General features: G+C 36.6%; 1 protein-coding gene across 3 annotated transcripts in view; it reads left to right on the forward strand.

Annotated features, from left to right (window-relative positions):
- The first annotated feature begins 4,049 nt into the window (after positions 1-4,049).
- Positions 4,050-13,089, forward strand: part of SNX16 (sorting nexin 16) — a 22,945-nt gene continuing 13,905 nt past the window's right edge. For 2 of the 3 annotated variants that reach the window (XM_009074812.1, XM_009074813.1), the window contains exons 1-2: positions 4,050-4,514; positions 8,550-8,636. In XM_009074812.1, the coding sequence (XP_009073060.1) occupies positions 4,143-4,514; positions 8,550-8,636 (459 nt within the window). In that variant the 5' untranslated portion in view covers positions 4,050-4,142. The remainder of the gene's footprint in view (positions 4,515-8,549; positions 8,637-13,089) is intronic. The other variant, XM_009074814.1, reaches the window with a different exon arrangement.

Here is a 13,089-nt window from a genome sequence, read left to right on the forward strand (position 1 = left end):
GTGTTGCCCCCCCCCCCCCCCCCATTTTGACTTGATAAGCAAGTGAAAAATGTTCTTGGGTAACTTGGCTGAAGTCGGTATAAAATTATTACTTAAAAAAACCAAAGCAAAACCTAATAATAATAGAAGAACCATAGAATCAGTCTTGCTGTAGAATACATAGAAGTCTAGCTCAGCAAGTTGTTTCTTTAAATATTCCACTTATTCTTCAGATGACATTCCACAGTAGCACTTAAACCCAAAACATCAGCGGTCAGCCTGTCTGCCGTGTGCAAACAGAGGCGTAATGTATGTAACCAGATCACAAATAGTACTGCACAGCTAAAAGTCTTCTAAATCCAATTAGAACTGTTAAGTAAGGATTGTTTTGTTTCTAATCTATTATCCTTGAATCTCATGGCTTACAAGTTTCTCATTGAACATACAAACCATTAGCTTAAAAGGGTTTGGAATTGCGATAGCTGCAAGCTGGAGGCAAACCCTTTTTAAGTGGTTTTATTACAGCCTATTTGCTTTACCCACAAAAAGGGAGGTGGCTGCTGTAAACACCAGGATAAGTTGGTGTCATGCTGCTATGAAGCATGTGACTGCAGCCTTCCTGGGACTGTCCTATCCTGTTTCAGATCCAGCAGTTCAGTGCTTCCAGCAAATGTTCTCTTCCTTTCGTTCTTAACTTAGAGTTGGGAATCAAACTAAACGAAATACGGCTTCTGAATAGGAAGGAAGTGTCTTGCAAAAAGTAAAGTCCTATCTAAACAAGAAAGTTCAGTCACTGGATTATCTCTTAGGGATTGTGAGATGTTTGCTCTGGACGTTGTGGTGCAATGGTCCTACTGGTTCAGTGCAGCAACATGTGAGACCAGTCCAAGGGGAAGTTCGGCTAGTAGCAGACTGTGCATGTAAATCTTTCCTCCTTGCTGCACCAGCGTGAGCAAGAAGTGATATGCTTTGTCTAAAAGTGTTTTTTTTAAATAAAATTATTTTCTGATCCTTTTATTGCATGAATTGGGAGTAAACGATACTAATAGAAAATGCTTTAGTCCTAAGTTTGTGACCATCTGAACATTGTAATTATTTTCTAATGTTTAGCCTTCATAAAGTGCAAATTAATGTGATTCTAAACCCTGTTGTAATTCATAGCATGTAAATATTTCACATATTTGGAAGTTGGGATACTTTTAGAGTTTTAAATGGATTTCCATACATATATGCGAGTCTGGTAAGTTCTAATACAATATTTTTGTGTTTCTTTTTTGACAAAACACTCAAATTAACTGACATGGTGTTTCCTTTGCTCACTTGACCTGACATTTGTGTTACTGACAGAGAATGCTTTCCTGTTACTCTTCAGAGTTGCAGGAATGTATGACACCAGTAGTATCAGCCCCTTTTTCTTATCTATGGGTGTGTTTGTTGTGTGAGATAGTCAAGAACATCCTTTAGAATAAAATATTGACATTGTAACTGTTTAATATGCATTGTCTCACAATTTAGGGTGGCCTTGCAGAGTACAAAAGAAACTAAACCAGAAAACCTTACCCTGGGAGGAGGCTTAATGCAGTCCAGCTGCTAATAGGCATTCAGTCAGTGGTACCAAATTACAGTGGTCTGACATGAAAGCTGCTGAATCACATACAGTGTAGATGCTGGGATCTTAACAGCAAGTGCTTTGTCCTCAGGTTGATCTGTCTTGAGCTGTGTTACTTGCCAGGATAGGTGCAGCTGCTTAGAAATGCATGTGCATTTAGAAGTAATAAATAAGTAAGTTCAAGATAGTAAGTTCTTGACTGGTATTTTGCTTTAAAGAAAGAAGTTTTTCTAGGAAAGGCACTGTTCACAAGTACTGTAACTGGTGAAAATGCCATTGTGGGAGGTTTGGGTGGATTTTTTGTTTTGTTTTTTCTTTTCAAAAAGTGCTGAAAAGCACAAGCTCTTTTTTCTTCTCAAGATTCCGTGAACTCCTGAATGAACATCACCAGGTGCCCTGAGATGTGGGATTATTTTCCTCTCCTGTTCATAGCCAAGCAGCAGAAGAGAATCACTTTTTATTTACAGATCCTTTGACTTGTTGCAACCTGTGCTAAGTTGGGTTCTTCTGTATATATTTGTATAATATATAGTATATATATACACTAGTATATATAGTATATAGTTTATAGTATATACCAATATAGTTGGGTTCTTGTTCTGTTTTATTCTGTGTTAATCCAGCACCTCTCAGGAACATAGCTGGGTGGAACATTCTCAATTCCTTATGCTGGTAACATGAAAGAGTCACTGAAAAGTTGCCTTTTTCAGTGTTTTATTTAGATATCAATTTATTAATTTAGAGAATATTGCTAGAGAAAATTTACGAGACAGTATCATGCCTTGATGTTTCTATTTGTATCAAAGAAAAAATGTTGCAAAGTTTGAGGCAGCAACTAGATTCACTGTTATACCAGTGAAAAAGTGGGTTTAGATCTTGGTGTAGCTCCAGGAAAACATCTTGTCTCCAAGACAGGTGTGACTTGCTTCTCTCAAATTAAATGAGGCTGAAGCAGGTCAGCTGTCTGACATGTGGCTCAAGTCACACAACCAAGCACAGGACTGTGCTGCAACAGAAGCTGCTGGATAGTCCAAACCCTGTACGTGAACAGCAAAGTCAGCAGGGGTTTGTGATACTGACATTTCTGCTCCCTCAGATGTTGCTGAGTGTCCAGCCTCATCCCAAGGTAAGGCAGAGGTGTTCCTGAGGAATCACTGCCAGTTTGAAATAGTTCTTGCTGGTCGAGTTCCCTGAGCTTTCTGACAGAGAGAGTGTGTGAAGGCTTCCTGATGTAGCTGAAAGGATGACCATGTTTGTTTTCTCCTTCAGGAAATTTGTTCAAGAGCATTTTTGAGCCCTACTGATGCTGGTTCATTTAAAATTTATTTCCTTATTCATGTTCTCTAAGATTTATTTAGAACAAGAGAATGAAAGCATCACTTTGCCCTCGCAATTAGGAATCTCATTTCAGTTTTGCGGCAGTAGGTGATTGATTATATGATGTGAATCGGGTTGATGGTTTCCCATTTCACAGCCTCCTGCAGGCTCATGGTTGATTGGTATACTCCTGGGTGAACTGGGAGGTGGCTCAAGTCCTCTTGATCCAAACAGGTAGCATTTAATTTGCATCTTGTAAAAGCTCTTCTTTGGGTACTTTATTCAGCTGAGGAGATGGTGCTTTTTTGGCAGCTTGATACTGCTGTCTTTATTTTATTTTTTTTTTTAGAAGCATGCACATGTGCACACAAAAGATTGGCTTGAAATGGTTTTGTTGATGAAAGAATATATAAATAATTTATCTTTTTTTCCCCTACACTTGTTTTCCATTTTAATCTGCTGGAATGGAATACTAGCTGCTGTTACAACCCTGCTTTTGATGTGCATGCTTGTAAGACTTAATTGCTCCAATTCAAGCACCAGAAATTGTGCCCATTTAACATTGTGACAAATGTCTGCAGCGTTCCATGCGACAGAGTTGTTTGGAAAAAATGTTTTGCTTTGAAAACAGATCATTACACTCCAGTGAATATGCAATATGCAAACATGTTTTCACTTATGTTGTTTACTATGTTGTCTTTTGATTCATGGCCTGTATGTTGTTGCATGCGTGTTTGGCTCGTGTAGTCTGCTCAGGATGTCTTACAGGAGTAACTTTGAGAAAATCTTTTGTACTGTTCAAACAGTCACTAAAACTACACCAGCTTCTTATGTGCCCCAAAATTGCTAATTCTTTGGATAAAACAAAATAACTCTTAAAGATTTTGCTCTTTTGTAATCTTAACTTTTTGTCATTTTTATTTTGATAGCTGAGAAAGACAGAAAACTCCTGTAAAGCTGTCTGTGAAATTGTAGATACACAATTTAAAAGCAGCATTTTTTAGGAAGCAGAATTTCTTGTCAAAAATGTTTAGCCATCAATGCTCTTACTTACCATCTCAATGCTGGTACAGATTTTTTCCAAAGCAGTGTCTTAGTGTTGTTTTCACTTAAAAATGACAGCAGTTTTTCCTGTCCTTCACTGCAGGTGCTGTTCGTGAAAAGAAGAGAAATCATGGCTTATACAGTGAATGTCCCTTAAACTCCTGGACCAAAACCAGGGGATTTTTCATGAAAGATGGCAACACCATACGTTCCTGTTCCTATTCCTATTGGAAGTTCATCATCCAGCTTTACAAACAGAAACCAAAGAAGTTCTTCCTTTGGGAGCATCTCAACGAGTTCAAGCTCCTCCAAAGGACAGCTGGAGGACTCTACAATTGGTAGTTTTAAAAAGATGAGTGTGCCTGATCAGATTGGTTCTACATCATCTGCATGTAGTAGTCCACTTGTTAGGACTAAATTTACAGGTGTGAATACATCCATAGAATACTGCACTCAACCTGTAGAAGAAATAGAGCAGAATACAGATTCCAGGAACTGGGAAGATCGACCAACTACGCCTACTATACTGGGCTATGAGGTGATGGAGGAAAGGGCAAAATTCACTGTAAGTTTTGGGGCTAGTGTAGTTCATCCTGTAATGACAAGATTTGAATGTACTTTGCATTCTCTTCCAGTAATTAATCCTGCAGTTCAGGGGTGTTGAAGTGCTTTACCAGTTTAGTTTCAAAGTACTGCCTGACAGGATAATACTGTTCCCATTATACAGGTGGGAAAACTGGGTCTCAGAAACAGTCTTTCCTGTAATTGTGTATGTGGAAGAGAAGGAATGCATTCTACTTCAGGTATCCATTTCTGCTGGAAAAGTCAGGAATTCTTTGCAAAGTTAAAATTCCTTGTGAAATTGAACTTGTAGAAGTTCTGGGTAGTTAACCATCTTAATTAAAATGTAGCCTTTTATTTGAAATGAATGATTACAAAGCCCGATACGGTAATTAGAAACTTAGAACATTTCTGTTAAAGTGCAAACATGTAGGTTTCAACTTCTTGCCCTGCTAAGTTTAGTTTCCAGTAAGGGGAAAACTGTTCTGCAACATCAGAGTGAGAAGTCACTTATGCTGTGTCTCATACCAGAACAGCAGCCTGACTGGTTTGCATGGTTTATTTTCTCAGGGTGCACTGCAGCTGGCAATTCTTTTTCAAATGTGCCAGAAATATATCAATGCATTTGTACATGTGTTTCTGTGGATGTTGAAACATTTCTTTGAGCAATGCTTGTGGGACTGATGAAAGTTGTTTGCTACTGATTATTAATTGTATTACCTCAGATGAGCAACATTAATCAGAAATAGGTAAGGAAACAGCAGACAAATGTTTTTTCCCCTCTTGTTTTTGATTAGAGAAGTGTAGAATGTAATGCCTTTATGAAGTTAAAATACTAATGAAATCAAGTTCTCTTTGAAAAAGTTTAAATAGTGCTGCTTTTTAACTATTTCAGGATGTTAGTTTGTCTTTTCCTAAGATTTTCAGTTTCTATCATTTTCATGCATGGTAGCATATGAGAAGAGCAGAATTGTTTCTTATGTGTAGATTAAAAAATGTCTTTGAAATAACAACCTTAAAAACTAAAACAACAATTAATGTTGTTATATTGACAAGGATTAGTCTGAAATTATCACAGAATCATTTAAGTTGGAAAAGATCTCTAATATCGTTGAGTCCAAGCTTTGACCACTCACCACCTTGACATCTAGACTATAGCACTTAATGGCATGTCCAGTTGTTTCTTGAACACTTTCAGGCATAGTGACTCCACCACCTGCGTGGGCAGCCCTTTCAATGTTTAACAACCCTTTCCATGAAGGAAGTCTCCTGATGTCCAGCCTGAAGCTCCCTTGGAACAGCTTGAGGCCATGTCCTATGTCCTGTTGCTAGTTGCCTAGGAGAAGGGGCTGGCCCACATCTGGCTACAACCTCCTTTCAGGTAGTTATAGAGAGCAATAAGGTCTCCCCTGAGCCTCCTTTTCTCCAGGCTAAATTTCCCCAGCTCCCTCAGCTGTTCCTCGTAGGAGTTACCCTGTAGGCCCTTCACTAGCTTCTTTGCCTTTCTCTGGACACAACTCAGCACCTCAGTGTCTTTCTTGAAGACATTGCCAAGGCATATTCAGTGTGTCTGTGTGTGTGTGTGTGTGTGTGTAACATGACCATCAACTGTAGTTGCAATGACATCTTTGACTCCTTATTTTATGTAGAAAGCCAAGGTACGGTATGAAACATTCTTCCATCATTAAAAGGCTTGCTCTGAGTTCACTTCTATTGTTGTGTTTATTTCTGGAAGCACATAATTAACTGTTTTCAGTTGCGTGTTGAAAATAAGCTTGCTATTGTGCGTTAAACCCAGTGAGTAATTAATCCTAGAAATTTTGGTTGCTTCTGCAGTGCTAAATCAATGAGATGGAAGACAGTTGAAATTAAACTGAAATCACCTGTAAGAGAGGAGGCTTAATTGCTGAATTTTTTTACTGTTAGTAGCATCTCATAGTTCCCAGAAATGTGAATCTGAATTACTTATGCTGTCTGATGTCCTAAATTCAAGAGTTAAATGTTGGTGCATGTTGGAGCATATAGCTGCTGAGGTTTATGAGAGCGAAAACCTAGACTGAAAAACATCTCTTTATAAGCTCTTGGTCCCTAGTGAATTAGCAGTTCTGGAATGTTCAATTAGGACTTTTTAAATTTTTCTTTTTTAAGCCAAGTAGCAATGATAATGAGATGCTGAATCAGCTAGAGATTGTTACTATATAGTGGTGTATTTTCACTGAATATTTTGTATTTGTGGAATATGGCAGCTCATGATTGACTGGGATTATTAAGTCAGTCTATTGAATTAATTTGTAGTTTTTTTCCCAAGACCTTGTGTGAAGGAACTGAGAGTTGGTTTTGTACTACACTAGTTCTTGTTTAATAATTACAAATCTTAAAATAAATAAAACACCCAGCCACCATTTTTCAACTTTGTCAGGGAAAGCAATCTTGTTTGGTTTGGGCTGACCATGCTTTTGGGGGCCAGTGATCACAAACTAATTCCACTCTTATTGCAGTAAAGTTGAAGACTTGGTGAAGACTCTTTTCCTAAGTTGTCTAAGGTGTTTACTTGGAAACTATTCGAAATGAGGATCAGACTAACTGAATTTTTTTCTTGTGTGCATTTTTAAACAATGCCTTTGGAGAACTTTTTATTGAATAAAAGAATATAATAGAATACTGGTTAGCAAGTAAATCCTCAAGCATATTCTAAAGTTTCCTGTACTGTGTTTTACTGTGCACTAGCAAAGAGTCTTCACAATTTTTTATTTATTTATTCATGAAAATGAAATGGTTTATACTTTTAGTATGACAAAAAAGCTGAAATACTGGGACAAGTGTTTATACATAAAATGTATCATTTTATACAGAAGAGTTACATTTTAATGCTGGCTTCACAGGCATGTCTTGCAGCTCAGATTTTAAAAGCTAATAGCTTTCTTCTGTCGCAGTCCATGACTTCCGCAGATGATGTTTCTTGAAAGTGAAATTCTGTGTTTAAAACATAGATAAGTACTTGCTGAAAAAATGCCTTTAATTTGTGCCATAGTTATCTGTAGTTTATGTAACTATCTGCAACTTAATATGTTCTAGAATACAAAAAAGCTGAAAGCAAAGCTAAAAGCAGTCTTACATGTGTACAGAAGTTGGCTGGTGTTGGGGTTATCACATGTTGGGACTGCAACAAGAAAAATACATATATCAGCTAAGGCAACCTGCTGTGAAAGCATGAAATGATGGAAAAGATTTTACTATCTTAACAGATTAAAAAGTGTTTTAAATAGAATTTGGTTAAATGCCTGTAAGGGAATGCTTATCATTCTGATTCCAAAAATAGCTTTTTCTTGTATTTTTTTTAAACTAGAGATGCATAGACAGGAAAAGCTAACCCAGGACAATTGCAGAACCTCTCTTTCCTTACATTGCAGAAAGGAAGGTTGTGACATGAGGACATGTCTTCCCTAGACACTGTTTAATGTTGTCTAGTTGGAATCGTGTCTTGTTAGATTCGTTGTGTTCAGACATTTGAGTATCAATCCTCCTGCAAAGTAATTGTTTTATTTTTTAATTTTTTAGTTATTATTTTGTTATTTATTTATCCATTTTCTTTTAAATAGTACTGTGGTACTGCTGTGCTGTTGTCTTGCTAAATCTGATTCAAAGGATCCATTAATTCAGTTATACAGTGCTAGTATAATCAGTCTGAGGCTAGATAACTAGCAAAGTCATATTTTGCCTGGAAAGACAAAACCTAATGTTCAAGACAAATGCAACCAAAGGAGGATGTAATTTTATTCTGCATCACTTTTCCCTGTGAAGCAAGTCAGATGAGACATTTAAAAGCAATATAACACTCAGTACCTGATTATTAAGTCATCTTAAAAACAGATTAACCTTTGCTAAATTGTAGTTTTATTCATTAATCCTTGAGGCCAAAGTAGATGGCTGAAATATATTTTCCTCACCTCTCTGGTAGTCGACACTTGTGTCGTGCCATTCCAGCCAATACAGCATGAAGTTCCACACGTTCTTCTGTTATTCCTGTCTTTCCACACAGGTATACAAAATACTGGTAAAAAGAAGTCCAGAGGAAAGTTGGGTGGTTTTCAGACGGTACACTGACTTCTCCAGGCTTAATGACAAGGTGAGAATTATACACTGCAAGTTCTCAGCTAACTTCCTTCATTCTTTCCATGTCTAATTTTCTTCGTGTCTCACGTTTTTGTCACTTCTTTTATTGTCTTGGGGTTTTTACTGCGTATGAAACACATACTATATTAATGACTGGAATGACACGATTCCTCATTTTTTCAAAGATACATGAAATAACTACAACTGATGTAAAGAAGGCGTAAGAGCTTCATCTGAAGCTGTTAGTGTGCTTCAAGCTTTTTATTTATTCCTAGTCTATGTGGTAAAGGAAATTAATTCTTTAAGAGGAATCTCTTACATGGAAATAGAGCTAGGGACTTGTATTCTCTTGCAGGAATGATCCAGTAATTATTCAGTCCTTTTCCATGTAACAAACTAGGGTTTATTCATTATAAAACTGGAGTTTTGTGAACATGAAATTCTTTGCATGTTGGTCAGTCTTCAGTTGTTTTCAATGTCTTCAAAGTTAATTATGAAATATTATATTAGGTCTTTGAAGCCAAAGGCAGAGACACCAGATAAACAGGAATTCTGGGTCAGCACTTTGATACTTTTAGAACACTTGAAAGCAAAAAATGCTTGTCCAAAAAGCACAGGTTTTTATTATTTGTAAATAGTGCTTGGCTATTCCATTTGGCATTACTTCTGTAGAAGTTTAAACATGGGAAAACAGAATTGCACTTTTCTTTGTCCACTGTTCACTCCCAAGAATAATCTTTCATTTCCAGTTTAACACATTTTCTGCTATTATGTTCTTTCATGCTTCAGCTTGTAACTTTATAACACACTTTTTTCCCCCATAGTGAGGGATTTTTTTTTAATATCTTGTCTCCTTGGATTAATGTGTCTAATCAACTAAGAACTTTATTCAACTGAAATTTTGAACATGAACTTGAACTCATAACATTTCTTTGGGTTCTTGGTAGTTCTAGACTACCTTTAAAACATCAGTGCAGCCTAAATCTAAATTGTTGAATGTGAATTAAGAGATTTCTTTCTGAAGAAATTTGTCTTTTAATTCAGTCTGTCCTAAATTAAAGAATGTCTTGGTATTAGCAAAACCCTGACTTCTCTGAGATGATGATCTTGGTATTTCAACTCAAATTTTGAAAGTCAACTCATGCAGCAGTTTCTAATTTGATTGGCTGTGTTAGGGATAGATCAAGAATTGGCTTACCTGCCTTGACTTCTAGTGTGGTTACCAGTGGTTCAGAAAATTGAAATGCCACAGGTATTGCTTTTGGAATAGATACTTGGATTTTACAAATGAAGTCCTTAGTCTTTGCCATCAAATCTTTGAGGAAAATATTTGAATTCTAACATGATTTCTAGGTGTTAGGATTTCTGTTTAAAAGCAAATTTATTTTTTTCCCCTTGTGTCACTGTCTGAAGCTTTTTCATCCTTCAGTATGCATCTGAAATTTTATTATGTTGCTATTCTGTAGTTCTCTAGAATTTCTGGAATTATGATATGTTTCAATTCCTGGAGCTGGCATTTCTGTATTATAAAAGGCATTATGTGTTGCAGGCCAAAAGGTAAATGGTTATATGCAAGCATCAGTTATTCAAAAGGCACAGTGCAACACTTGTGATTCTTCGTTCTCTACTAGCAAATATAGATGTGCAGTTGCATGCATGTAAATGTAATTTCAAGATTTTCTGTACCCTTTTTCCTAGAAATCCATTAGAAGCAAGAGAAGTATGCTATCTTATAAGTCCTCTTTTTTACCATCCTTCTTGAGATTGGTGGCAAATTATTAATGAAATGGTACTAGAAACTTGGCATTAAATACCAGCTGAACTGAGTAATCAGTCACTGTGATCACTGTGTGAATCGGTTTGAAGTATTGTCAGAGAAGGAATGGCTTCTCAGGAGTACCAGATAAAAACAAAGAGCAGAATGTTTTGTGTGTGTCAGGCATATACTTATGCATGAGTCCAAACTGAACTGAGAGTTCAGACTTTGGCAGAGGCTAAAAATGGAGAAAATGTGAGAGTAGGAACAGTGTCACAATGGGAACGTGTAGATATGATCAGGATTAGATGAACGAATACAGATCAGCGAACTAAGAGAAGCAGCTATTGAAGTTAGTAATAGCATTCTTTATTTGCCTTGATCTCTTAAAGAAAACAAAGGTGGCAAAGTAGCCATAGGATGCTGAAAAGTGTTTTGTACTTCCACTAGTTTCTGAAATATTTTTAGTAAGGAGCAGCTAATAAAATAGAAATGAATGGAGGTAAAAGAGCTCAAAACCATGTACTCCCCTTTTATGAATGAAATGAGTAAGTGCAGGAGCAGGTCAAGGCTTTAAGATATTTCAAGCATGAGCAACAAATTCTTTGAATGTCAAAGCTATCTACTTTCCAGCCAGTGGGAAGGTTATGAAAGCTCCATAACTGAAAGAAAACAAATAGAAGATGATGGCAAAGTAATTCAATGTAAAGGAAAGATGAGATATTGCCACTATGGGTATGCAAGAAGCCACATAATGATCTCAAAGTCAAAAGTAGTTAAAAAAATACAGAGAGATATCAGGACAAGGAGAGTAGCCATGGGATGCCAAGAGCAATGGGTAAAGTTCTATAAATAATTAGACACAGAACTAAGGGAAGAAGGCAGTCAAACAAGAGATCCATTACTTGACAGCAAACTGTGGGAAACAATTAGCAAATAGTACAGCAAAGACTGAAATACTGTCTTTTGCTGTAATAATATTAACAAAAATGTAATCTTAGTGGATATTGGAACATGCTAGAATTTGAGAGGTTAGGAGCAAATACTGAAATGCTGTTGTTTGGCTAGGTGCTTAGGCTTCAATAGCACCTGCTGGCCTGTAGAAGTATGAGAAGTACTTCAGTCCCAAAAAATGGTGGCAAAAGAACTTTCTAAAGTTTGTTACCATGGTGGTAGAGATGTGGAACAAATAATGAAATGGCCAGTCTTAAGAACGAACAAGTTAACCATTTCTCTCCAAGACTGTGCCTCATGTGACATGCATAATCTGTCACATGATGATGTAGGAGAGAGACATGTAGAAAAGGTGCTGGATCCAAACAAACAATCACTGCCAGAATAACTTGTCTGACCCACAGTTTTTCCTGCTGTGTCTGAGGAGTGCCCCAGGACTGTGCTGTTGAAATTAGTCTGCTCACAGCAGCTGGCTTTCTCATACTCTTCATCCACAAAAGGAGTAATCTGTGGGTAGGAGTTTGCTTTCCTTAGAAATAAATTACATGATCTACATAACCAGGCAAGTGAAATTACCATTAAGCAGAAGTCTGTGTGGTTGCAAAGCTTTCCCAGTAATGGTTATCTGTGTTTTTCTGTACAGCTAACACAGGAACTCAATTGGTTATATTCTCTGGGTTCAGCTCTATTCAACTTATAAAGCATTCAGGATACTTTTATATGTTATTATGACTTGGTAAGCAATGAAGGAACTTTGGATGACCAAAGATAAAAATATCAAGAAGAGTCTAATATCAAGATAAAATTCAGTAAGAGGAAAACATATGCTTAAATAATTAAATGCAGAAATAAAGAGCAAGGCTTTGACAGTAAACCATTCTATAAGCAAGAAACTAGTAGTTATCATGAGTTGTTTGAACATGCAGTACTTGTGATGTTTATAAAGCACCCTTCTCATGCTGTGACATGGTACTTATATGAGCAAAGGTAATCCATTAATGTTGTTCTTCCTTTAAACTGTGTAGAGACATTCTGTCTGAAATGCACTATTTGTTCTTTTTAAAAACGTAGTCTGTTGAAAGAGCTACCTGTTCACATTTTCCATGAGTCCATAAAAACTAGTTAAATAAATAACACTTTTTATCAGAAGGGTTAAATTTTGCTGTGCAAAGATCAGGGCACCCACTGAAAAATTACCTTGGCGGCTATGTAAACACTGAGTGCTAAACTATTTACAAGGCAGATTTTGGAATCCCTGTCACTGGAACATTCATATGAATATAATAGGTATACACAGTACATCTCTGACAGAAGTTGGCTGTATTCAAGAAAAATCACAATTCTTGTGGCAATTGGGATATCAGATTTTGTAAAACATCTTTGCTTTTCTCTGTTGGTTGGAAATCCTCTTCATGATTTTTCTATGTCAAGCATCCCTTCTGATAAAAGGCTTCAAGAAATAGTTTTTATGAATGTCACGCATATTAGAAAAATAATTGGCATCCTTGGACAGGTCTGTTGTTATCTAATTTTATACTTGCATGTTTCATTTCTGAAGTAAAAAAAAATTCTAGATATTTCTTATGTTGACTATACCCCAGTGCTGTTTGAGTAACTCAAAAATACAATTTTGCATGTTACTACTAGGGTTTGAGCCATACATGCATATTGAAATTCTAATATTCTGGGTGTAGCAGGAGCTGTTCTTTACTAGAAATATCTCAGGTGTGTGTTGTAATTTATTCTGCTAGCCACC

The sequence above is a fragment of the Acanthisitta chloris genome, unplaced genomic scaffold (genome assembly GCF_000695815.1).
Source record: "Acanthisitta chloris isolate BGI_N310 unplaced genomic scaffold, ASM69581v1 scaffold10215, whole genome shotgun sequence".
NCBI classification, from domain to species: Eukaryota; Metazoa; Chordata; class Aves; order Passeriformes; family Acanthisittidae; genus Acanthisitta; species Acanthisitta chloris.